Source organism: Strongylocentrotus purpuratus, unplaced genomic scaffold (assembly GCF_000002235.5).
Source record: "Strongylocentrotus purpuratus isolate Spur 01 unplaced genomic scaffold, Spur_5.0 spur5_scaffold_1, whole genome shotgun sequence".
Classification (NCBI taxonomy): Eukaryota; Metazoa; Echinodermata; class Echinoidea; order Camarodonta; family Strongylocentrotidae; genus Strongylocentrotus; species Strongylocentrotus purpuratus.
Genome location: NW_022145594.1, coordinates 10,151,025 through 10,176,702, shown reverse-complemented (window position 1 = coordinate 10,176,702; position 25,678 = coordinate 10,151,025). Strand labels below are relative to the sequence as shown.

At 37.5% G+C, this 25,678-nt stretch overlaps 2 protein-coding genes across 3 annotated transcripts; both read right to left on the bottom strand.

Moving 5' to 3' along the window:
* Positions 1-5,247: 5,247 nt before the first annotated feature.
* LOC105444571 lies at positions 5,248-6,723 on the bottom strand. The gene has a single exon (XM_011678989.2). The coding sequence runs from the start codon at positions 6,721-6,723 to the stop codon at positions 5,248-5,250; it is 1,476 nt and encodes a 491-aa protein (XP_011677291.2).
* A 9,113-nt stretch (positions 6,724-15,836) lies between these two features.
* Positions 15,837-22,899, bottom strand: LOC576303 (tuftelin). 2 transcript variants are annotated; one of them, XM_030977647.1, is made up of 6 exons: positions 22,688-22,899; positions 19,595-19,725; positions 18,901-19,018; positions 16,920-17,150; positions 16,620-16,708; positions 15,837-16,098 (listed from the first exon to the last, which is right to left on the bottom strand). In XM_030977647.1, the coding sequence occupies exons 1-6, from the start codon at positions 22,760-22,762 to the stop codon at positions 16,071-16,073; spliced, it is 672 nt and encodes a 223-aa protein (XP_030833507.1). In that variant the 5' UTR covers positions 22,763-22,899; the 3' UTR covers positions 15,837-16,070. The 2 variants fall into 2 exon arrangements, with proteins under 2 accessions (XP_030833507.1, XP_781716.4); XM_776623.5 differs by having other exon boundaries at positions 18,895-19,018; positions 22,688-22,898.
* Positions 22,900-25,678: the final 2,779 nt, after the last annotated feature.

The following is a 25,678-nucleotide window of genomic DNA, read 5'->3' as shown; positions in this document are numbered from 1 at the left end:
CATTATGGTCTCAACTCCCTTCAGAGCCTCCAAAATAAAGCAGCATGGCTCACTCCTGGTAAACAAAAAATTGTCCACGTCTTCCCTCTTACCACGATCTTCACTGGCTATATACGCGTTAAAGGTAATACAAAGTTTTGGTATGGGATCATGAATTTCGTTCAAACGAACATATTGGAAGCATACATGCGATCCTACAATATTCAGTGCTCGTTGTCGCGGTTGAAATCGAGTCTAAAGTTACTAAATTGTAAATGATAACTCTTGTTGTTGTATAGCTCCCTCTCAAGGTCAAGATATTACCTAAGCTAAAAAACAATGTTTCTTGACTAAAATCGACAGATTTGCTATTCTCGTTTGGAAATTATATATCTCAACTACATATTCTGAGATTTTCATGGTTCCGCTACCATTGTACAGCCGTACGTAGGCGCTATTTGGAATTTATCAAAATTTACTGGGAGCACCGATAAATTTTTATATTAAATTTTTCTTGAAAGCAGAAGTGTTTTAGGAGCTAAATTTTCTAGTTTTTATAAGACATCCACATGGTTATCCAAATATATCAAAATTGTAAAGAATTACTATCCACCCAATTTTCAAAATTTCCCAAAACTTTGTATTACCTTTAATAATCGTATTATACATAAGACCTTAAAGCTACTATAATGTCCCATTTGCAGGCCAAAAATGAATACCGGTAGGTTAAATTCCAATGGCATTTGAAAGACAGTACTAATCTAGAACTTCCCCGAAGAGGAAAGGGCTAGAAAATGGCTTCTAGTAGGGAAATAACAACCATTAATTGTCAATCGACTTCAGTGATTGCAATCTCCTAAGTAATAGTCTGATTTTCAGACCCTTTTACCCATCGGTCGTACATTTTGTGCTGCACAAAGATTAAATCAGTAATTTAATTTTTGGCCATTACAAGTAGTGGTTTCTAGATGTAGACAAATGTTCATGTACCTGTTACAGCTCATTTTATGTAAGTTATTACCAAAGAAAAAATATGTCAGTCAGTCACTCAATAGTGTCTGACTGTGAAGTCTAGAAGGTAAACGAATTTCCTTGCATAATTTGAATACTAAGACACTGCTGATGTTTAAACTACACAGATAGGACAAACATGACATATTCATAATTCCTGCAAAGTTCTACAGAATATGATGTTGGCTGCAAAAGGGACATAGTACCTTTTAAAAAAAAATCCTCTCGGTTTGAATTAAAGTGACTTGGTAACATTGTTGAAGGTTGATGAAAAAAAAATTACTTCAATTTTTGTATAAAATGTTACTTACTATATTCCTTCTTCTGTACGTACTAACCCTCATGCAAAAAAAATCTCCCAACCATTTTTTAATTCTCCCAACCATTTTTGAATTTTCCCAACCGTTTTTCCATGAAAAAAAGACATAAAACAGGCTATAAAAAGACACTTAAATGTCTGGAATGGAATGTAGAGCCATTTTATTGCTTTGTGAGATTTTCATTCACCTAAATGTAATTAAATTGTAATAATATAGTTGGGAGAATTAAGGAATCGATCAGATCAGTTTTTCCCAATTTGTACCATGAATAATGTCTGTTTTCACTCAAATTTTCAGATTATCTTTAACTGTACATCTAGCATTGAAGTCACTACCTTAACACCACTATCTCTCATCTGAACAATGTTACCAAGTCCCTTTAATGTAAGCTTCGTATGATAATGTTGTCTCTTTTTGTAATTGTGTTTTTGTTTATGCGCTTTGTGTCTGATGAAAATAATAAATTTATTATCATTATTATCATTATATAATTTTAATCAAAAATGTAATCTCTGCCGACAGCAGTTATTAGAAAATCTGAATTATTAATGGTGACCAATTTTATATTTTTTCTGATTGATTACTACTACTACTAATAATAATTATCTTTATTGAAAATGGCAACTTTTATCAAAGAGAGTGATATAAGCCAGAACAAAATAAATGAGACCATAAAGGGACGAATCTTATTGTCATTCGTCAGTTTTGTTTTGTATCAAACTCATGATTTTTAGAAAACCTTAGTTTCAACTAATTTTTTACCTCAAACCTTGTTATCAAAGAGTCCACCTATATGTCATGACGAGTACACAGTGGGTAAAGTATGAACATGATCACACACACTTGATTCAGTCCATCCAGAGAAAAGACTTTAATATGTATATCCTAGTAGTATAATTGATATACATATTTACTCAATATCTTCTTTTCTACTTTAAATGAACATTAATCTTCTATTGGACAGTATACATACATGAATATCAAAATTAGTTTCTAAATTAATGCTCCAATTACATTAGTTTTCATTCACTCACTCTTCCTTTGTTTCTGGAAAAAGACAAATATGACCTACTTAAAGGGCCACTAACATAGCCTTTCAAAACATGAATACACCTCTATTTATTAATATTCCAGCCTCTGATATTTCAGAAAATCTCTTAATTGACCCTCAAAATAATAATAACCATCCATTTTTCACAGTTCTCACGCTTACGCTCAGCATCAGTATTACATCATCATCGTCATTATCAAGATCAAGATCATTGTTGTTTAACAAACAAAAAGGAAGATTAAGAGAGTGTGTGTGTGTGAGAGAGAGAGAGAGAGAGAAAGACAGTGTGAGAGAGAGATAGACAGAGAGATAGATAGAAAAGGAGAGAGAGAGAGACAGAAAGAGAAAGAGAGAAATAGAAAGACAGAGAGAGAGAGATAAATAGAAAGAGAGAGAGAGAGAGAAGGCGCATTTATATATACTGTCAAATACCTCATTTCCTAAAATCACTATGTTTCGCGCACCCGTTTACACTTGTGCTGAAACTTCACCGACTGAAAAGCTCAGTGATGTTTTGGCGTGTTTCAGTTGGTAATGCGCATGCGCGGCACTCCGATGCAAACACTATTATTATTATTATTATTATTATTATTATTATTATAATTATTATTATTATTATTATATTCTTTATCATTTTTTTCTTTCTGTCTTTCCATATGTTATTCTTTGTTTTTTTCTTTTCATCACCTTCTCTTATGTTATTCTTTGTTTGTATCATTCTATCACTTTCTCTTTTAGTCTTTCCTTATGTTATTCTTTGTTTCTTCCTTCTATCACCTTCTCTTAAGTCATTTATTTTTTTGTAATCATTCTATCACTTTCTTTTATGTTATTCTTTGTTTCTTCCTTCTTTTACCTTCTCTTATGTTATTCCTTGTTTTTATCATTCTATCACTTTCTCTTTCTGTCTTTCCTTATGTTGTAATAATAATAATAATAATAATACATTACATTTATAATGCGCTTAATACAATTTCTAAGCGCAAGAGAAAGAAGGAAGGATAAGGAAGGAAAAGTGAGAAATACTAAAGGAACATGTTAAAAACATTGAATTACAAGTAAATGGCAAAGAAGAATGTGACATTACACAAAATGAGGACCGCATCGAAATTGATTTGAATATATAAATAAACCAGATATGGACTCAGAATTATAATAAACCATATGAAATATTAAAATACAACTTAAATACAAACTATTATATTCATTCAATGTAACAATTATGCATCTTAAAATATATATCATACAACATTATGCAATATAAATTACAATATCATTAAACTGCAAAATAAGGACTGCATCAAAATTGATTGAAATTATAAATGAACCAGATATGGAATCAGAATTATCATAAACCATGTGAAATATTCAAATACAACTTAAACTCAAATGCAAATTATTAAATTCAATATAATAATTATGCATCTTAAATCTTAAATACAACATTATGCAATAGAAATGACAATATCATTAAACTGCAAGGTAATATTAATTACGCTTAAAATAAATAACTTGGGGAGAGGAAGGGTAATCACAGTTATGGAAAGAGGTAGGTTTTCAAGAGAGACTTAAATGATTCTAATGTAGGGGCTTCTCATATATAAATGGGGAGATTATTCCATAACTTGGGGGCAATAACTGTAAATGAGCGGTCTCCGTAGCGTGTCTTGGTGCGAGGTCCAGGTAGCAGTTGAAGGTGGGCAGTAGCATGGGAGCGTAAACGTCGAGATGCAGAGGAAGCTAATGAGGATCGGAGTGAGATGAGGTTCTGTAGGTATGAGGGGGCTTGGTTGTGGATAGCTTTGTAGACAAGGAGGAGGATTTTAAAGACAATGCGTTTCTGTATCGGTAGCCAGTGAAGAGACTGAATGATTGGGGTAATGTGTTCAGATTTCCTGGTACGTGTGACTATAGTCTAGCGGCAGTATTCTGCATGCGTTGAAGGGGTGCAATGTGGGATTGAGGTAGACCGGCTAGAAGGCTATTACAATAATCGAGGTGAGATGAAACGAATGCATGGATAAGTTTTTCCGTAGCAGGATTGTTGAGATACTTTCGGATTCTGCCAATCCTGGCTATTCCCCAAGAAGCTGTCCTACACTTGTTGCGTATATGTTGAGCAAGGGAGAGGTGCTTGTCGAAGGTTACACCAAGATCTCGTATACACTCCGACTTCTGCACACAAACTCCAGAATGATCCAGAGGGGGAAAATCACCAGACTGCTGCCTGAACCTAGAAGAAATATGCAGCATTTCCGTCTTCGCTTCATTCAGTTTCAAGATGTTGGTTGAGGACCATGTCTTGACATCACGTAGGCAATCTGAAAGTCTACTAATGGCATCTCTTCTGTCAGCTCTCATAACGAGGTAAAGCTGGGTATCATCTGCGTACATAGCGTGCTGGATACCATGGTGCGAACTGATTACATGGCAAAGAGGACCAGTATAGAGGGTAAATAACAGGGGCCCACTACCGACCCCTGAGGCACTCCCCAACGGAGAGAAAAGGATTGTGACAGTGACCCCCTTACAGTTACTCTCTGGAAACGACCACTAAGACATGACTTTATCCACTCCAGAGCAGATCCCTTTATACCGTAGCAGGTTTCGAGCCGATTGAAGAGAGTCGCGTGGTCCAGGCAATCAAATGCAGATGAAAAGTCTAAAAGGACTAGACAGGCTTCAAGTCCGTTGTCAGCTGCTAACAGAAGGTCGTTGGCAACCTTTAACAAGGCTGTCTCTGTTGAGTGATGATGCCGGTACGCCGACTGGTTCGCTGGGAATAAGTCGTTGGACTCCAGATAAGACCTGAGCTGAATGGATACGAACCTCTCCAACACCTTGTTAAGGAAGGGTAGGTTGGCGATTGGTCTATAGTTCTTAAAGTCATTCCTGTCGGGCGATGGCTTCGATCTTTAAGAGAGGTGTGATGAGGCAGGTCTTAAATGCTTCGGGGACTTCACCAGACATGAGGGAGAGGTTGATTGTCGATGTGATGATCGGCAAAAGTTCGTCAACGCAAGTCTTTACGAGCCACGATGGCACCGGGTCCAAGCTGCATGATTTAGGCTTGAGCGAGTCAATGAGTTTCTTCACTTGATTTAGGGGAACAGGTGTAAACTCTGAAAGACATTTGTCTGGCCCCAAGTCAGGCACTCGATTTGCACCAGACATAAACTGTGGGTTTGCAGCAGAGGTCTGAACTCCGGACACGGTACTGGCGATCTTATCATTGAAGTAGTCTCCAAAAGTATTGGCCAATGCAACAGCAGTCCGGTGTTCAGGAAGGATGGTTTCCTGACTGGAAGGAGAAGTAAGTCTCTTGACAATGCGAAAAAGCTCTTTGGTGTCAGCTTCAGCAATCTTAGCAGTCAAATGCTTGGATTTGGCTTCGTAGAGAGCAGTGTAATAAGACAAACACTTTTCCTGGTACTGTTGTTTGTCGAACGAAAGGCCAGAGCTCAACATCTGTCGTTCTGCTTGACGCCTGATTCTCTTGGCCTCTCTCAACTCCTCCGTGTACCAGGGAGCAGATGGTCGAACTGTGATATTCTTTCTCTTCAACGGGGCATGTCTGTCGATTAGCTGGATCAGGTTATCGTTGTACCCACCAACTGCTTCAGAAGAATGCTCTGGCGTTGACGTAGCCTGGGAAGAATTCAGAATATCTTGTTTAAAAAATGCAATGTCAACATTCCGAAATTGCCTGTACTGCACAAGTTTCTTTGTGTTCTTGGGAGCGGTAAGGTTGACGTCAGCGATGATTGCTGAATGATCAGACGAGAGCCCGGACAGAATGCGGACCGATGAAATAATGTCATCTATTCTTCTCGACATGATCAGGTCCAACGTGTGGCCGGCCCGATGGGTCGGCCCGTTTACGTGTTGAGAGAAGCCCAGTGAATCGATGGAGTTCATGAAGGACTTAGCCTGAGTGTCGAGCCCATCGTCAATGTGGATGTTAAAATCACCCAGAACGAGGGGCATGTTGTCTGAAATTACCGCAGACTCAAGAAGAGTGAGAAACTCCTGCAGGAACATGTTGTAGGTAAACTTGTTGCTTGCCGAAGGCGGAGGTCTGTATACTGCATAACATCTGAAAACTGATACCGCGGAGAACCGGATAGTAACATCCATAAGTTCAAAAGATGTAAATTCAATCCTACTGTTCAAGGTCACCTGGGCCGAAGAGCGATACACAATGCAGATCCCACCACCTTTGGATCCAATGCGAGGACAGTGCAACAGATCATAATTCGGAAGTGTTGACTTAATATCACCAATTACTAGGTCATCTCCCTGGTTACCTGTTAGCCAGGATTCTGTCAGGACTAAGACGTCCAGATCATTGTCTAGTATCATATCACATATGCATGTAGTCTTGTTTGACATGGAACGGGCATTCCAGATTCCAACATGTGAATGACAACGCCCATTAGAAGCTAGAGGAGGTCGAATGGGAGCTCGTTGACCTGCTTGGTCATTTAATTGATCACGGGAACAAGTATCAGTCCAAAAGGTTTTAACACGGGGAATAGCAAACTTTATGTTATTCTCTATTTCTTCCTTCTATCACTTTCTCTTTCTGTCTTTCCTTATGTTTTTCTTTGTTTCTTTCTTCTATCACCTTCTCTTTTTGTCTTTCCTTATGTTATTCTTTATTTCTTCCTTCTATCACTTTCTCTTTCTGTCTTAATTTCCTTATGTTATTCTTTGTTTCTTCCTTATATCACTTTCTCTTTATGTCTTTTCTTTGTTTCTTCTATCACTTTCTCTTTCTGTCTTTGCTTATGTTATTCTTTGTTTTTTCCTTCTATCACCTTCTCTTATGTTATTCTTTGTATTTATCGTTCTATCATTTTCTTCAAGGACGACATCTAGCCCGCTCCTAAAGTCACGTGACCTAACATCGCGATGTTACAACTGCGAGCGTTTATACTTGCCAAACACGCCAAAACACGCCAAAAGATCACACTTCGTTTTGAAATGTTTCGGGCTTGGCATTTCTGCCGGTAAAGCGTAGTTGCCCTTCGTAACGTCGCGGTCAGGCTCCGGTTTGGCATTTTTTTGGCGTGTTTGGAGATGGGGTTCGTCCCAATTAACAAGCAAACTTACCTTGGATGCAGCCTGTCCTGAAGCCCTGAGGCAGATTACTAAGTAGGCTTCAATCACTATCTCGAGATTGCCAAATATCCAGCTATTTGAACTATCCCGATCGCAAGCTATCTAGCTAATTTGCGTCTTCATCAGACCGAAGTAGCAATTAGCGGGATATTTGGTCGGGATCGTCATCCCAAGATATTTAATTGGGATAGTTTGCAAAATATCCCACTATTTGGCAAAATATCCAGCTATTTGTCCTGTACGTTTTCACTAGACCGAAGACTCGCACAAGTGCGCTAACGCTGAGCAAAATACCTCCAGCTAATTTCTCAAGGTCGAGTTTCAAGTTTCGAGGTTGAATCTCGAGCTGATGAAAACGCGATTTGTAACTTCGGGATTATTTCCCAAATCAGAAATAGCGGTCTATTTGGCAATCTCGAGATGATGATGACGCGTCTAGTGATTCGATCAGTGTGTAAGAAAAAGAGGATTGGTTCTAGACTGTATACCATGAAGTTCTCTTTTATGTCCTCCTTGAAAGAAGTCTCATGCTGTACTCAAATAACAAGAAGAGGTTTGTCAATCTTAACCCGTTGACTACTGAATTATCTTATTCCCATAGGCTTTACACAGGGACCACCAGGTTCCCGTAAGCAATGGGTTAATTGCATCAATACCAATACACAACAAACAAGAATACCCTAGTATAGATATTCATTCAGTTCTGTGTATGCACTTCTGTGAAACTGTGCCATGTGTACGTTTTGCCACAACATAATTGTACTAATTATATTATTGAGGGAAACTGATGACGAAAATATGAAATTAGTGTTGAATTGATTGTAACAGATCCACTTCTGGTTGGAGTGATACTAAGAAAAGATTTTGTTTCTTTATTTCAAGTAGGCGTGCAGATCCCCCCCCCCCCCCCCTCCCCCGGCCTTAGCGCTCTCCCCTCCCCAAACACACACCCATCCTGAAGCTGAAGAAATGAGGATTTTCTTTGATGGTGCTAATAGAAATCTAACTTTTGTTTGAAGCAAATCATTAAAATAAAATAAATCACGATCTTGGTCATGGTTAGACTAATGCATCTTAGCAGTCAAGAGCACTGTGGTAAAACAACAATCTTGAAATCCAGACTACATTAGTTTTTAAACAACTATGAGAAACTTACTCGGAGATTGCAACTTTCTCCATCCCACCACCAGGTGGTGATAGGTCCTAGCTAATATGCATCTGCAAAAATAAAGATAACAAAATAGTAATTCTAGTAAAGAGAAGAAAATACAGCTCCACTACTGGAGTAACAAACAACTCATGTTATGCATGTGTATACATTATTTTATTGTTATAATAATAATAATAATAAAAATCATAATAATAATAATAATAATAATAATAATCCGTTTTTTTATATAGCGCTCAATACACCGATCCAACGATGTGCCTAAGCGCTTTACAGATATATTACCCCGGTCATCGGATTCAGGCTTACCCGCACACAATGTGTGCACATTTTCCACTCCCTGGGGAGCATTCCAGCCAGTCGCCATTTTACAAGCGCACACTTGCTCGTCCAAACACATGAACGTTCGCATCCTACCGGGTACCCATTTAACACCTGGGTGGAGAGTAGCAAATGCAGGTAAATATCTTGCCAAAGGATATTAGTGCCGTGTCGGGACTCGAACCCTCGAGTCAAGCGCCTTAAACCACCCGACCACGACACTCCCACTATGAGACTTCATACAACTTTTGTTTTACTTAATGAAACAACCTTAATTAAAAAGAGAAAGCAACAACAAAAAATCAATTGATATTAACTTTTGGTGATGAAGTGAAGGGGGGGGGGGGGGGGACATTCTCAAATTATTTTGAGTCTAGTTTGTTTATAGTAGTAAGATCCACGCTTATTTACATTACGACCCAGGTGGACCCTTTCTTACTACGTTTGTATCACCACTTTGTTAAGACTTTTAATTGAAAAATTGATGGAAGTCAAAATGTTTGTTTACCCTTAAACGGATAGTTGAGTTCTTGTTTTAGACCGCAAATGCATCCAAAGTGCATGGTTATTGCTCTTATTCTTTATGATATTTCTAGTGCTCTTTTAGGAACTTAAATTGCTATGAAGGTAACTTTTAGACCCCAAAATGTGTGAAATTTAGCCAATACGATCATACCGATTCATCTCCAGCCACTTTCCAAAAAAATATGGTGACCGTTAATTAATTAATCAATTAATTAATAATAACAATACACGACTGACTGGTTGAGCCGTTTGAGCGTATAATAACCAACACAAATACGCCAACGTCGGCATTTGCTTGTATAAAATGTATGGTGCTATCTCGTTTTTTCAACGGCTGGTTCAAATTTTCGTTTATTCTGATTATGTCATTTATATTGTTTGTTCTTTCAAATTTGACACTCAGTTTTTCATTATCTCACAAATAAATCATTTTGTGTTGCGCCCTCTGCAACAAAACTCAACTATCCCTTTAAGCCAGTTAGGAGTCCTAGATATTCAAGAATTTGATTACAACAACCCTTTTCTCTCATTAAAACTGAAAAAGAATAGTTTCATACCAGTTGTCTTCTGAGAGTGTGGCATTCTTGTTCTCTGGTGTGTAGGAGTAGGAGACCTTTATGAGTTGGTCTATGTCACCTCCATCAATCCATCACTGAAAGAAACAAACCAATTTTGTAGGAATTATCATCACGCATCAATTCACAAATCTATAAACGCTGGTGCCAATATTATTAACTCTTTACATGCACTACATTTGCCACATTGAATTTATTGTGGGATAGACATTCCACGGGCTGCAAGATTATTTAACCGTTTCTAGTGCAAGAATAAATCTATGCCAGTGTTAAAAGGGTTGTAGAGGTGTTGAAGTCCAATGAATGAGTCACTGGACTGTGAACCACAAGGTGCGGGGTTCAAATCCCTGTCTTAGCATTAATGTCTTTTGGTTCAGGAGGGCTTCGATCCTCTGTCTTCCTTGTTCCCTCCATCCTTATTTAACTGTTCTTCCAACCAACCCTTCTTCTATCACACTATTTTTTGCTAAACTTAGAATTTTAGACCCAACAACACCATCTCTATAGCCTAACTTCCGTGTAGACACAACCAGTTCAGGAGGGCTACCTCTGTCTTCTTCCTTCCCTTCATCCTTCTTTAACTGTTCTTCCAACCAACCCTTCTTCTATCACACTATTCTTGCTAAACTTAGAATTTAAGGCCAAACAACACCATCTAACTTCCGTGTAGACACAACCAGTATAGCCTCTTGCTCGAAAACGTTTTTTTTCAGTGGTTTTACAATTAATGGCTAGTGAGCGAAGCGAGCGAGCAAAAATGTAAGCATAATATGTATTTTGTGAAAGTGTTATTTATCACCAAAATAAACGAGAAAAGATATCAAAATTTATATTCAGGCAGCTCGCTGCCCCCCCCCCCCCCCCCCCCATTACGCGCGAAGCGCAGAAGCTTTGAACTTTCATTTAATTATTAGAGAAAGAAGAGGATTCGTTGTACCATTGTCGACTCTTAATCCTTCTCTGAATTCAGTTTCTCCCCCCTCCCGCACAAAGCGCGGAAGCTTTGACCTTTCATTTATTATTGGAGAAAGAAGGAGATTTGTTGTTCCATTCTCGACTCTTAATCCTTCTCTGAATTCAGTTTCTCCCCTCCCGCGCGAAGCGTGGAAGCTTTGAACTTTCATAGTTTAATAAAAATTATTAGAGAAAGAAGATGGTTCGTTGTTCAATTCTCGACTCCTAATCCTACTCTGAATTCAGTTTCTCCCCTCCCGCGCAAAGCGCGGAAGCTTTGACCTTTCATTAATTATTAGAGAAAGAAGATTCGTTGTTCCATTCTCGACTCTTAATCCTTGTCTGATGAATTAAGTTTCCGCCCTCCCGCGCGAAGCGTGGAAGCTTTGATGTTTCATTAAATTATTAGAGAAGAAGATCGAGAATTCGTTGTACCATTCTCGACTCTTAATCCTTGTCTGAATTCATTTGCCCCCCCCCCCCCTTCCGAGTGAAGCGCGGAAGCTTTGACATTTCATTAAATTATTGGAGAAAGAAGAGGGTTCGTTGTATCGTTCTCGCCTTGTCAGATTTTCAAAAATGTTTCTTTGTTTGCTCCGTTTTCGTCCTATGTCCTCTTACTGCCCCTACCGCCCCTGGCTAAGCGCCTGCTTAAAGGGAAAATGAAACAATCATGATTGTGATAGCACACAATAATGTAGAAATGTTGAATGCTGAAGTTATGCATTCTAGAAAATCCCTAAGCCCAATATGTACGTTCTTTCCGCTATATTTCTTTCTAGCTATATTTCTAAATTTCCTGGGGGACGTGTCCCCCTATCGGGCCAAGGATTGCCGCCCCTGTCCATGATTACTACCAACATGAGTTCAAATACAAGCACAAGCGAGTTGGTATGAGCTGAATCCAAATGAAGGGCAAAATAAGAGTTGTGAAGCGGCCCTACCGTTAATTTAAAATTTGACTGTTGAGTTTCTCCAGTCTCTCTCTCTCCCTCCATCTTTTCCAGTCTCTCTCTCTCTCTCCCTCAGTCTTTTTCCAGTCTCTCTCTCTCTCTCTCTCTCTCCCTCCATCTTTCTCCAGTCTCTCTCTCTCTCTCCCTCCGTCTTTTTCCAGTCTCTCTCTCACTCTCTCTCCCTCCATCTTTCTCCAGTCTCTCTCTCTCTCTCTCTCCCTCCATCTTTTTCCAGTCTCTCTCTCTCTCTCTCTCCATCTTTCTCCAGTCTCGATCTCTCTCCTTCCGTCTTTCTCCAGTCTCTCTCTCTCTCTCTCTCTCTCTCTCTCTCTCTCTCTTTTCTTTCGATCTATAGGTCTCGATTCCTACATGCACTCCCCAACCCCCATTCTCACCACACCCTCACAAACTTCTTTGATCAGAGTCACATTCCTGGCTCTTCCCGGTCCCTTAGCTAATTCTTCACGATATCTCTTTCACAGATCCATTATATTTCTTCTCATTAGTACGTACACGTGCTCTCATGACATTTGTATAATGCTTATAGCATGCGTATACACCTGAGCATCAATAGCTAAGCGTGCATTTGTTACAACTAATATCAGACATGAAGGAAAAAATGGAGAAGGTGAATTAGAAGCAGAAGAAGAAAAATGATGAACATAGAGATGAAGGAGGTGAAAGAGAGAAGAAGAAGAAGAAGAAGAAGAAGAAGACGACGAAGAAGAACAAGAAGAAAAACAAGAAGAACAGAAACAAGAAGAAAATGAAGAAGAAGAAGAAGAAGAAGAAGAAGAAGAAGAAGAAGAAGAAGAAGAAGAAGAAGAAGAAGATGAAGAAGAAGATGAAGAAGAAGAAGAAGAAGAAGAAGAAAAAGAAGAAGACGAAGAAGACGAAGAAGACGAAGAAGATGAAGAAGAAGAAGAAGAAGAAGATGAAGAAGAAGAAGAAGAAGAAGAAGAAGAAAAGGAGAAGAAGAAGAAGAAGAAGAAGAAGAAGAAGAAGAAGAAAAAAAAGAAGAAGAAGAAAAAAAGGAGAAGAAGAAGAAGAAGAAGAAGAAGAAGAAGAAGAAGAAGAAGAAGAAGAGGAAGAAGAAGAAGAAGAAGAAGAAGAAGAAGAAGAAGAAGAAGAAAGTCATGTCATCTTTTGGTGGCACAGGCGTAATACACATAACAAGGATAACATAATTATATGATGACATTGGATTATAATTCCTGCAATATTATGAAATCCATAACAAGAGTCATCAATTAATGTTGTTGGTACATCAAATGAATATATTTTAATCTATATTGCATAAATGACTGGTAGATTGAACATACATTATACCATACATGTGTCATAAAGAGTATATTTTCTGTTTGGAGGCAGAAGTTCTTATAACACTTTATCAGTTGACACCCTTTTGACTCTGCATAGAGAGTATGATTAACTTTGAGTTCATCATAATTTTTCAAGAATTAGGAAGCACAAACTGCAGTTATATATTTATAAATAAAACTATGATTAAATCACATTCACATGATGGAAATGCAATACATGTGTGTAGATTTCTATACCTCATGTAGTTCAATATCTACATGTAAACAAAATATAAACGACAACAGTAAGAACATGTTATTGACAAAAGTAAATAGATCTTTGCGTATATCATAACAAGTTATAATAAAATATATGTACAAGATATAAATCATCACATGAAGTAGTAAAATGATGACATTTGTGAAAGTGTAACATTCAAAAGAAGGCCTGCAATATACCTGACTTAGGTTCCATCTGAGTAGCTTTATCTTAATTTTAATTGTGTACATACTCCTTTTCTGTTGGCCCATATATATAGCGTCGCTGTTTTCACGAAGTGACGGTAGTGAAAAAAAATTGCATTCACTTTGCGTTACGATTTTCCTCACTACCGTCACTTCGTGAAAACAAGGACGATAGGATGGACTTTTTAAAAATGTTGCGATTATATACATTCTAGTAGTAGACAAATTATTGTATAGATGATTGTTACACTTTAGGCTATTTCTAATTAGGCAATGATAATTATTTGGAGGGTTTTTAATAATCAAATAAACCAATCTATATCACTTGCTCAAAGCTGATCAAATCAGTTTGTTTTGCGAGTCAGCTTCTTTGGTGCAAATATCGTAATTAAAACAGGAGGGATATTTTTTAGGTTTTGTTGCTTTATTTATTGTGTACTATACGACTCCCTCGCTAATAGAATCTTTATAACAGAATAAAAGGGATCATTATATTATCCAAGTGATACATTGCATGGATACATTTTTCTTTCTATATACAATTTCAATGAATGCAACATAGATACAAATATAATATGTTAAACACACATATTTTATATAAATCAGAATTTGACCAAGTCATTGTAGATCTGGACTTTATAGCTCAGTTCCAATCCTAGCTTTCATGATAAATTATCACAACTTATGATGCACCTCAGAGAGAAATTCATTCTCCTGTCATTATTCAAAATCTTCAAGTACAAACACACCCTTTCAAAAGCCCTCTCAACATCACATACAAATTCATTGGAATCACACCATGATCACTGTAATATAATACTGTTTGTTTTGAAAGCTCAATTTCCTACATACTACTGACGTTTTCATGTAACAATTTGTTTCAAATAAAGTTGAATGTCAAATGTCACAATAGAAATGAGTCCTTATATGCCTATAAACACTCCACTCTATTTTCTACAAAATAATTGGGTATGATTTTTCTCTTTTTTCATACTCAATTAAGGTGCTGCATTGTGAGACTAGATAATAAAATGAAGCATACAGACAGAAATGAATGTCACAAATGTCACGAATGAATAGTTCCCTTTTTTAACCGTGCAATTAATGAACGTATTTTAAGGCAAACAGGACATTCAAATCTTCAATCACTTTCACAAGATATAGGCATGTGCAAAATCATTATACCGGTAATAATAATAGTGGGTTCTTGTACAGGGCTCATATCTGTCAGACTTGACACTCTGGTGCTCCACAGTTATTAACATGGCTGCCAATATGGCGCTCTAGCATTTCAAGGAATTCATTCGTGTCTAGGTACTACCCATTTACCTCACCTGAGTCAAGTGTGGCAAAAGCATATTAATGTCTTGCAAAAGGACAGACTTGAACTGTGCTGCGACGAGACTTGAACCGCAGACCATGTGATCCACACTCCGGTGACGTATCGGACCACGACACCTCTACAAATTGGCATCTTTACATAAATATTAGGAATATTCAGAAAAATCATGGGTGAGATATTTCTTTAGAAAGTTGTTTTCTCCTTCTTGTTGCTGTAACTCCAAGTGTTTGAGGACGATCTGAAGGTTCATATTCAGCCTGCACACCTAAACTAAAACACTACATGTACATCGAGCAAACCAACCCTTCCTTAAATTGGCAACTCTGTTTGTTGTTGTTGCAATATTTTAGGAGGATGTTCGAAAAAGCATTTTAAGAATAAAAGTTGCCAATTTGGAAAGGAAAAGTAGATTCCTTCAGCCTTAAAGGTAAAGACCAGTTATGGTCATGCGATTGCATTGTGAAAGAAAAGTTGTGGAATCGATCAGAAAAGGTTGATCTAGCATATAAGTATTGGTGTGTACTGCAAGGTTCTGGAATCATCAAAATGATAAGAAATATGGGCCAGTCTTCGTAAAGTTACAAGCACTGTACACAGAAAGATGTATATGGGACTATACGCACACGTGCGCGACACGTGCGTTTATCTCTCACAGACCATGTAGATAAACTAATTTACCAAATATATCAATTAGTAGGCGGTTTCCTGGCAAAAATTTTATCATCATGTATTAGTCAAAACATATTCTTTCACATGATTGGTAATAAGAGCTTCCATTTCATTTTTTGAAATTTGGGGCGTTTCCAATACTGGTCTTTACCTTTAACAAATCTTTGGTCATGATAAGGGTTGAGATACAAGTGCATTGATCAACTAGTGAAATGTCATATTCACAATAGGACTGGAACAGGAACCAATCCATACTGATAGATACCGATCTCTTTGGAATGATGATACACGGGAAGAACGCAGCTCAGACTGCTAATCTCCAGATTTCAGGCAGGTCCGTCTGCATGGGAGGGAGGGGGGAAATGAGAAAATAAGCGATGGAAATAATAAAAAGAGGGAGAGAGAGAGAGAGAGAGGCACCGAGGAACAGTATAGGGTTAACATGCATACGCATATGTGTCTCTTTTGATTTTTCTAGGAGACATGATCCACAGAATTCAAATATTACTCTATGATGATCAGTGCTATGATGATCAATCTTATGAAAACACAGAAAACAAGCAACAAACAAACAAACAAAACAAAAAACAAACAAATTATCAAAACTGATTATTAAGCACTAACCCTAGTTGTTAGGGTCATGCATTTGGTGACGTTTAAATAGTATAAACAAAAAACTGAAATTGAAATTTGAACATGACAAATTATTCTTGTTTGCCACATTAAGATGCAAGTAAAAAGTATAGAAGATAATACAACATGTAATCATGTAATGTTCATTAAAATATCAATGTAATCCAAAGTCTATACATACAGCTACAAAGGATTTGAAGAAAAAAGTTAAGAAAACAAAACACTTACAAATATTCATTGGCTCGTTGCAACTCTGCAATCTTTTTCTCAGTGGCTTCCATCCATTCTCTGTACTTCTCTCCCCATTGCAACTTGAGCTGTAAGAAAAAAAATCAGCTGAAACTTTATTTTCTGTGAACATAGTAATACATAAATTGGCAAGATACAGTGTATATAAAAATGAAACTTGTTTCTTTTATGTTTAAATACTACATGTTACATTAGAAAATACAATTTTGATAAGAAAGGAATTTATAAAAAAACGAACTTCACCCCTACCCCCCTACCCCCATCACAGATATACCATACCTTTAAATTTAATTGTTCTTCCTTTTCACACCACTGTGCTTCTTTAAGACTTAGCTCTGTGAAGAGTTCCTCAAATTTATCATGAAGTGAAATATTTTCTGCTTTGAGCGCCGAGTTCACATCTTCTAACTTGGCGTTCTTCTCTCTCAGTTCAGTGACTTCACCCTTGAGCTGAAGTATCTCCTCTTCATGATTACAACTCTCAGGGGGAGTGGGTTGGACTCTCTCAGACTGTGATAGTATACAAGTAACAAATTTAATACAACTTGCAATCAAATTTATCTTATCACTGTATACTTTCAAATGTTGGTAGATAGTTGCACATAAAGAAACAGTCAAATCTGTTCAACCGGCCACCTCTCTGTACAGTCCACCAGGGGGATGTTTCACAGAGATCCTAAGTTGAACCTATCTCTAAGTTGGACAATTATGGAAAGCCTTTAGCATCTTTGAAAATATTTTGTAAAAGTTATTTTAAAAGGCATAAAATGTTGATTCAAATCATTCATATTATCTATTGTCATGGGAGATTTCATGCTCTTGATGTGGAATTTATGAAAAGTCTGAAATACTTGAATTTTTGCTTTTTAAAGGCAGGCTTTACTACTTCAGCTAGAAGAGATTAGACCACCCAGTGAGCCAGCGAGGTCACTGTGACAGATGGCTATCTCATTAACTCAGCTCTCATTTAACATAAGAAAAAGAGGATCATGGGGGACCAACAGGCACCGATTGGGGAAGTTTTCTATATAGAGGGAGCCAGTAGCTACAAGTAGGACAGTGTGCCTTTAATATATTTCATTATGAGGCTACAAATGGCACTTCATAATATTTAAGTCCAACTTAGAATTAAGTTTGACTTAGAATCTTTGTGGAACACCCCCCTGTATATATAGTTGACATCTTTATCCCATTATCCCCTATCTCATCTACATCCTCCTATTTTAGAATCTAAATAAAGAACATGCATAGTTCAGATCCACTGAGAGGCAACTGTCTACAGTAGCCATTTTTTAGTGTTTTCCTTTGGTGGCCTTTAAGCACAGATTGGCTGTATTTGTGTGAAAAAAATGAATAAATTACTTATGTTGCAAATTTGCAACAAATCTCATTCTTCAAAATTAATCATTGAAAAAAATGTATTTCATTTATTTTAAAATTGTATTTGTATGTTTGCCTTTTCAAAACTTTCATTTGAAACATTTTACATAGTGTGATTTCTCGTAGGTCCATGGAATTTAAAGAACTACCGGTAAACTTAATTGCCACCCTGACTTGCTAATAATAATGTTTAATGATTTAATCTGGATCTTATAAAAATGTAATGAATGGTCTGAAAAAATTCACAAACATTTATAAACAAACAATCCAACAAACTATGCATTAAACTAAAGTCCAAAGTCATGAGAGGCCAATTATGCTTCAATAGGCCTGTCCTCACTAGCTCGAGATTGCCAAATGTCCCACTATTTGAACTATCTCGATCGCAAACTATCCAGCTAATTTGCATCTTCATCAGCCCGAAGTTGCAATTAGAGGGATATATGGTCGGGATCGTCATCCCAAGATATCTTGGGATAGTGTGCAAAATATCCCACTATTTGGCAAAATATCCAGCTATTTGTCCGGTGCGTCTTCACCAGACCGAAGACTCGCACTATGCGCGAACACTGAGCAAATATCTCAAGCTAATTTCTCGAGGTCGAGTTTCAAGTTTCGAGGTCTCGAATCTCGAGCTGATGAAGACGCGATTTGTAACTTCGGGATTATTTCCCAAATCAGAAATAGCGGGCTATTTGGCAACCTCGAGATGATGAAGATGCGCCTATTGCGTCCAACTGTCTAACAAGGTCACCTATATTGTCTCCTTCTATATAAAGAATAAGGAAGTATATGGTGTTGAAAGATCACAGGGTCACTTTTTCTGTTTTTCTAAAGTGGCCTTCAGAGACATGATTGGCTGTATTTCACTTACTTGCACCTTTTGGAGATCTGCACTATGTTTTTTCTTGAGGGCACTCATCTCATCTGCATGTTGAAGACTCAGATCTTTCAGTTTCTTCTGTAATTCACTGCTCTTATCTTCTGAGATTGATGGTCTGATAGCACAGATAACAAGGGGGAAAAAAGATTCTCCTTTGTTCTAGTTAATCTTGTTTTGATCAAGGTTTTAATCATGATAAACTATGATCACAACAATGCAGGACACACTGAAATATCTGAACATTTAAAAGATCTATAATAAAATAAGATGCTTGAAATTCACTCATTATGAATAAATTTAAATAAACATGGAATGCAATAATCTAAATTATCTCATGTGAAAATGATTTAATAAAAGCTATTTTTAACCGAAACTCATGTAAGATTATTTTCTTCTCAACTTGCAACTTACTTAAGTAATACCAAAGAAGAAAGATGCAACATATGAGAAGAGAGAGAGAGAGAGAGAGAGAGAGAGAGAAGGGGTGGGCATGGGGTGAGAATAGGGTATAAAAGAAGGGGGAATACTTCACAGAAAAAATGAATACTTATCATTTCATATATCAAAGTATATGAACATCAATATTTCTTTTTAAAAGTCTAAGCCTATGAATCTTGAAGTAGAAAATGAGAAGGTAGGGAAACAGAGAAGACAACACAAAAATGACTTGTTTTTCTATGAATAAGATTACCTTTTACTAGTTCTATTTGAATCTGATGCACCAACAGAAACATACTCCTTCTCTTTCTTGAGTACGGTTGTATTCTTAGCTTTTCTCAAGCCATCCAGTCTTTTCTTTAGAGAAGTCACTTCGGATTCAAGCTGTATAGTCAAAACAGAAAATAAAGCAATATGATGTATACAGTCTGCGTCAACTTTAAAGTGAGTTGAAATAGGACGCATTTTAAGAGTGTTATTTAATTACTATAAATGCTTTTCATAAGTCACTTTAGCAAGTAAAACAAATTTCGAAGTGATGGTTATGACCTACCAAACTCAACCAAATGCAATTACAATATTACTAGATCTAAACAGAAAATTGCAGTCTGAACTCAGTCTGAAATTCCCTTTATGACTTCGAGTCGAAATCAGAAATTTACACAATTTGATTTTTACTTTGTTTCAATAGCATCATGCTCCCATTTTCCCTTCAGTTTTGACTTGTCTTATTTAAATCTACCTCAATCTCACCCATCATTTTTAGTGAAATTAGTATCTACCGTAATGAGGATCTGAGACATTACGGTAGATAACTTCACACAGGCACGCGCCCGCCCGCAACCCACCATCGGTATGCACTTGTAAGATGTATTGTGCAGCGGTTTGCCGTGAAACCTGTGAAAAAGTGTATACTAATATCAACGTTTATCCAAAAAATACTCCAAAAATAACAAGAAAATTGACACGAAACAGGTAATTGACATAACAAATTTTAACTCATGATATTTATATGGACATGTAATGAATATTTACTTCATTTTGGGTATGTTTTAGTAGGGTATCTCCACGCCGGAGTTACAGGTCAAATTTTGGATAGGTTTCTGAACAAGCGCCCATGTATAGACTAGTAGACTCTAGTACACTATCGCATTAGAGTAGACATTATATTTAATTTCTCACTCTAGCTCCTATAAAGCAATGCATGAAATCTAACCGTAATCACTTTTGTAAACAGAATCATCATCACGCACCAGGGGACACACAGCTCTCGCTTTTGGACACCTTACTGCAACAACCAGACTAGATCTAATTTCCTCTCATCCTTCTTCCCTCGTACTAGTAGAGAGTGGAACAACCTCTAGTAGAGAGTGGAACAACCTCAAGAAGGATCCTGCAGACTTCCTTTCTCTGGATGCCTTTAAAAGGGCATTGAAGGAAGCGTCCAACTAGTGATGGCAGCACATCGCTGTCCACGTTTTTAACAGCACATCATCACTGTATATTTTGAACCTGGATTGAGGCCTAGACCTACACACATTTTGGACATGGCACACACCACACTGTAGTGCGTAATCTTTGTTGTATGAAGTAGCATTTACAGAGGAAGAAAAAGAAGATTTCTATAGGTATAATTCTAGGCCTAGATCTAGACTACATGTAGATCTATGTTCTTTATGATTTATTGGATAAAGTTTGTCCAATAAATTATAAAAATTATGGCTTAATTGCAGAATACCCTACCATATTGTTAGTATTCATATATTAGCTGTAGATATAGATTGTGATTTTATTATTTGCGATAACGGTGATAAAGGTATTAAAGATTGTATAATGCAAGTGTTTGAATTCATTTAGTGGATGAAAAGTTGAATTCTACGCCGTTTTGTGCGTCATTGCAGCGCTGAATTTGGTGTGTTTGTCGCTAATTTGTGACAAATTTAAATGGCTTTCCTGATGTTATTTCATGCAAAATGTCTGTTATATTGATAAGCACTGATTCTTTTCCTTACCTTTGTCTTGTTTATTGTCTGTTATAGTCATTTAATAGATGAATTACTTGAATTCTTTCAGTAACACAAAATGTCCAGCCCGTTCATAGTCCCACACACTTATTTGTTTGTACCTCGTGCCCTCTCTTACACTGCTAGTCTGCTTTCAAAGACCCTATTAGATATTTTAATCAACAAGTGATGTCTCGTTCTAAAAATACAAAAGAAAAATAATAGTTTTGTGCTTATTATAGTGGAATGTCTCATGCTAAAAATACAAAAGAAAAAATTAGTTTTGTGCTTAGACTAGACTAGTATTGGTGGGTGGTCGATGGTCATTAGTTGTTGGCCTGTTTTTTAATATTTGTGAGTCCTTGGTCGATGGTCGTTGGCTTCTTTTTTAATAGTGAGTCTTTGGTCGATGGTCGTTGGCTTCTTTTTTAATATTTGTGAGTCCTTGGTCGATGGTCGTTGGCCGTTGGCTCTTTAAAACAAATATGCCTCACTATTTGGTCGATGGTCGTGGGCCGGCCTCTTTTTCTAATATTTGTCAGACTGTTGGTCGATGGTCGTTGGACTCTTCCATTCAATATTTTTTGGTAGATGGTCGTTGGTTTCAATTTCTAATAGTCTATATTTGTCAGACTGTTGGTTGATGGTCGTTGGACTCTTACATTCAGTAGTATTTGGTCGATGGTTGTTGGTAATTGACTTCTAGACCTCTAGATCTAGTTCTATTTTTCTAATATTTGTCAGACTGTTAGTTCTAATTCTGTAAAACCATGGTAGGTCTAGGGTATTCTGCAGTTTACGGTTGTATCAGTGCGCATGCGCAGACAGTTGACCTCGGGTCATTGGCCCTGAAACAGGGCCAATAACCTTTGACCAGTGGTATTTATGCGTAAATTAAGATTGCGCCCATGCAAATGATGATGTGCGCGCCAAACGCAGCGCGTAGGCAGTGATGTCATCATAATTTGCATAGGCGCAACCTTAATTTACGCATAAATACATGACCTCTAGGTCATTGGCTTTGTTTAAAATGGCGCACACAACCATAAACTGGTGTAATATATTCAATTATTCTGCAGTTGTTCCAAAATTATTTCCATTTCAATTCCTAAGAATTCGAAGAATAGATCTATCATCTAGCTTTCATTTCTTCTAGCTTGTAATAAAGGAATTATAAAGCGTATAGGATTCTTAGAATTACTGTGCGATCTATAACTATAAACACTATAAACACTTTCCATCAGACTATTTCAATCTCAAACAACAAATGCCCACCATTAATGAGGCAACATGGTTCTTAACGTACGGGACTGCCCTTGCATAATCGGCAATGTACACTTTACCTCTTGTACTCGCGTCTTGAGAAAAGCCACATTCTCCCTGCTTTTGGTATCTGAACCCCTTCGATTTGAAGTCATTTCTGAACAAGTGGCAATACAAATTATGACAATATAGAGGAAAAACCCCTCTCAAGACGACTAGAATCCGGAGACAAGGCAAAGTTGTTTTCATTAGTTACGTGACTTATTTCTACCAAAGCTTGAACGTAAGAGGGCGCAAATACGAAATACTAAAAGGATGTCACACTGACTAGGAATGATCGAATCTCTTTGAATAAAAGGTCCTATAAATTTGTTAACATCTCTGGGTTACAGGCGCGGATCCAGGGGGGGGGGGGCCGAGCGGGCCTTGGCCCCCCCCCCCCCGCAAAAAAAAAAAAAGAGAGAGAGAGAGAAGGAAAGAAGGAAAGGGAAAGAGGAGAGAAAGGGAAAAAAGAAGAGGAAGAAGAAAAGAAAAGAGGGAAGAAGTAGATCGGGGGGGGGGGGGGGCAAAAGGACTTGCCTCCCAGGCTGTTGCCCCCCCCCCCCAATCAAAAAATAAAAGAGAAGGAAGGAAAGGGGAAAAAAAGGAAAAGAGGAGATACAAGAAAGGAAAAAGGAGAAAGAAGAAAAGAAAAAAAGGGGATAACGACACAACAAATCGTCTTCTTTCTCGAATGATTTAATGAAACGTAAGCTTCCGCTTAGCGCGGGAGGTGGAAAACTCAATTCAGACTAGGATTATTTTTTGGGAACGGTACAACAAATCGTCTTCTTTCTCTAATAATTTATTGAAATGTCAAAGCTTCCGCGTTTCGCGGAGGAGGGAGGGGGAAACTCGCCCCTCCCTGCACCCTCCCACCCCCAATTACGTCACTGCTGGTCACCATTACGAACCAATATTTGGCTCGCATAATTTCAATTTTTGCCCCCCCCCCTAAGAAATCCTGGATCCGCGCCTGATGTATATACAACGGCAACAGTTTCAGTATAAAATGTAAGTTCTTCTTACTTAAATCATTGGTCTGGAAACAATTATTTGCCCATTGTTGTGTATTGTATTACATTTTCACTGACAATGAATTCACATTGTAAAGCAAATTTTCAAGTTTCCCAGGCTTATTTAGGAGAACAGAAGATTGATATTGTTTAGTTGTACGATAACATCACTCAGTTTGATTTGATTTGATTGGAGATATATCTCATTAAAAACAGAGTAAAGGCTATACAGTTTCAAACAAACCTACACCATTAAACTTCAAGCTCACTCACACATGATTTATTGCGGCACTTTCAAGGCTACTTGTTATTTCAAGTTCATGTATATACAAAGGGCAACAGCTTCAATATTAAACGTAATTAAATCAATGGTCTGGAAAATGTTAATGCCCATTGTTGTATAGTATACAACATTTTCCATAACGATGAATAAACATTGTATAATGCAATTTTCAGGAAAACCATACTTGTCATTACTGTTATATTTGTTATATGGTACTAAAGCAAATCGTTTCGCTTATCGATAAGATAAATCAATGTGAAATACGTGTCAAATAATGTAATCATTACGTGCTATTTTTAACCGGACTAGACATTTGAAACGTATAAAAAATGTATACACTATTGACAGCAAGCAAGTTTTTTAAACAAAGAATTCAGAAATTGAACAACATTGCACATTTTAGTCTACACGGCATGCTCTACACTCTTAGTTGGACTGTAAACAGTTGTCTTCTTAAGTCTTCCATATAAATATAAATTTAAAGGAGGTCAATAATCATCATGCAGGCGCGGATCCAGGATTTTCCAATAGGGGGGGGGGGGGGGGGGGGGGGGGGCCGGAAATTCGAAATTCGCGCAGACCGTTATATAAACTTACCAATACTGACAAGGTCATATTAGAAGCACTGTACTTTAATAGTGTATTGGTACCTACAAACGGGCACAATTATTTTGGAAAGGGGACATGCTCACGTCACATCTCTTGTCCGATATCAACATTCCCCGTTTTCAAGTTATGCTCGCGCGCAATTTTTTTTTGACATTTCCATCAGTGGGGGCTGAAGCCTCTTGCCCTAATATCTATTTCCTGGTTTAATAATTTGGCGAGTGAGCGAAGCGAGTGAGCGGAAATTTGAGCTTATGTATGTTGTGAAAAGTGTTAATTGTCACCAAAATATACGAGATAAGATATAACAAATGCATATTGGTAATTTTTAAATTTTCGGGGAAAGAGAGGCTGCAACACCATCACGCATTAACTGCAGGTGTTTTGAAATCAAATCAGACTCCCCAAAAAATTGTTAACCAAAACGCACGAATCCAGTTTCAAAAATCCAAAAAAATGTCAGCTTCAGAGGGGGGCACATCACCCATCAGACTCCCTCTAAAAGTATTAACCGAATCGCACGAATCTAGGTATAAAAAAAAATCAGCTTCAGAGCTAGAGAGGAACCCCCCCCCCCCCCCCACACACACACACACCCTGTGCGCGCCAGCGTGAAATTAACGCTGGCGCTAATGCGTAAGCAGGGGCGGAGGAGCTATTTCCAAAGTGGAAAGCACCAACAAAAAGGGCACCTACAAAGCGAAATCTCAAAGCGAAAATATACATTTTTTTAGACATTGGTATATACCCTTTCATTGTGATCCCATTATCAGGGACGATTTCAATATTTGTTTTTCTTTATATATCATACAAGTTATTGCTTAAGCATCACACTTTCGGCTAAGTGTGATTGTCTGAATATTCATTTGCGAGCGAGCAAAGCGAGCGAGAAAAAATGTAAGATCTGTGAGGTCGTAGAGTAAAAAATTACATCTTATAAAGAGGGGGGGGGAATCATGATGGGGTTATAAGCATCACGGAAGACTAAAAAACATTTGTTTTAAAGTGACATAATTATAATTGTATCATCTATAAATGCGAGCGAGCGAGCGAGCTATAGGGGAAATTACTCTTAGTCGCTTTAAATTTGGTGCAAGACTAATGATGAGCAGGTTATGGGGGCACGT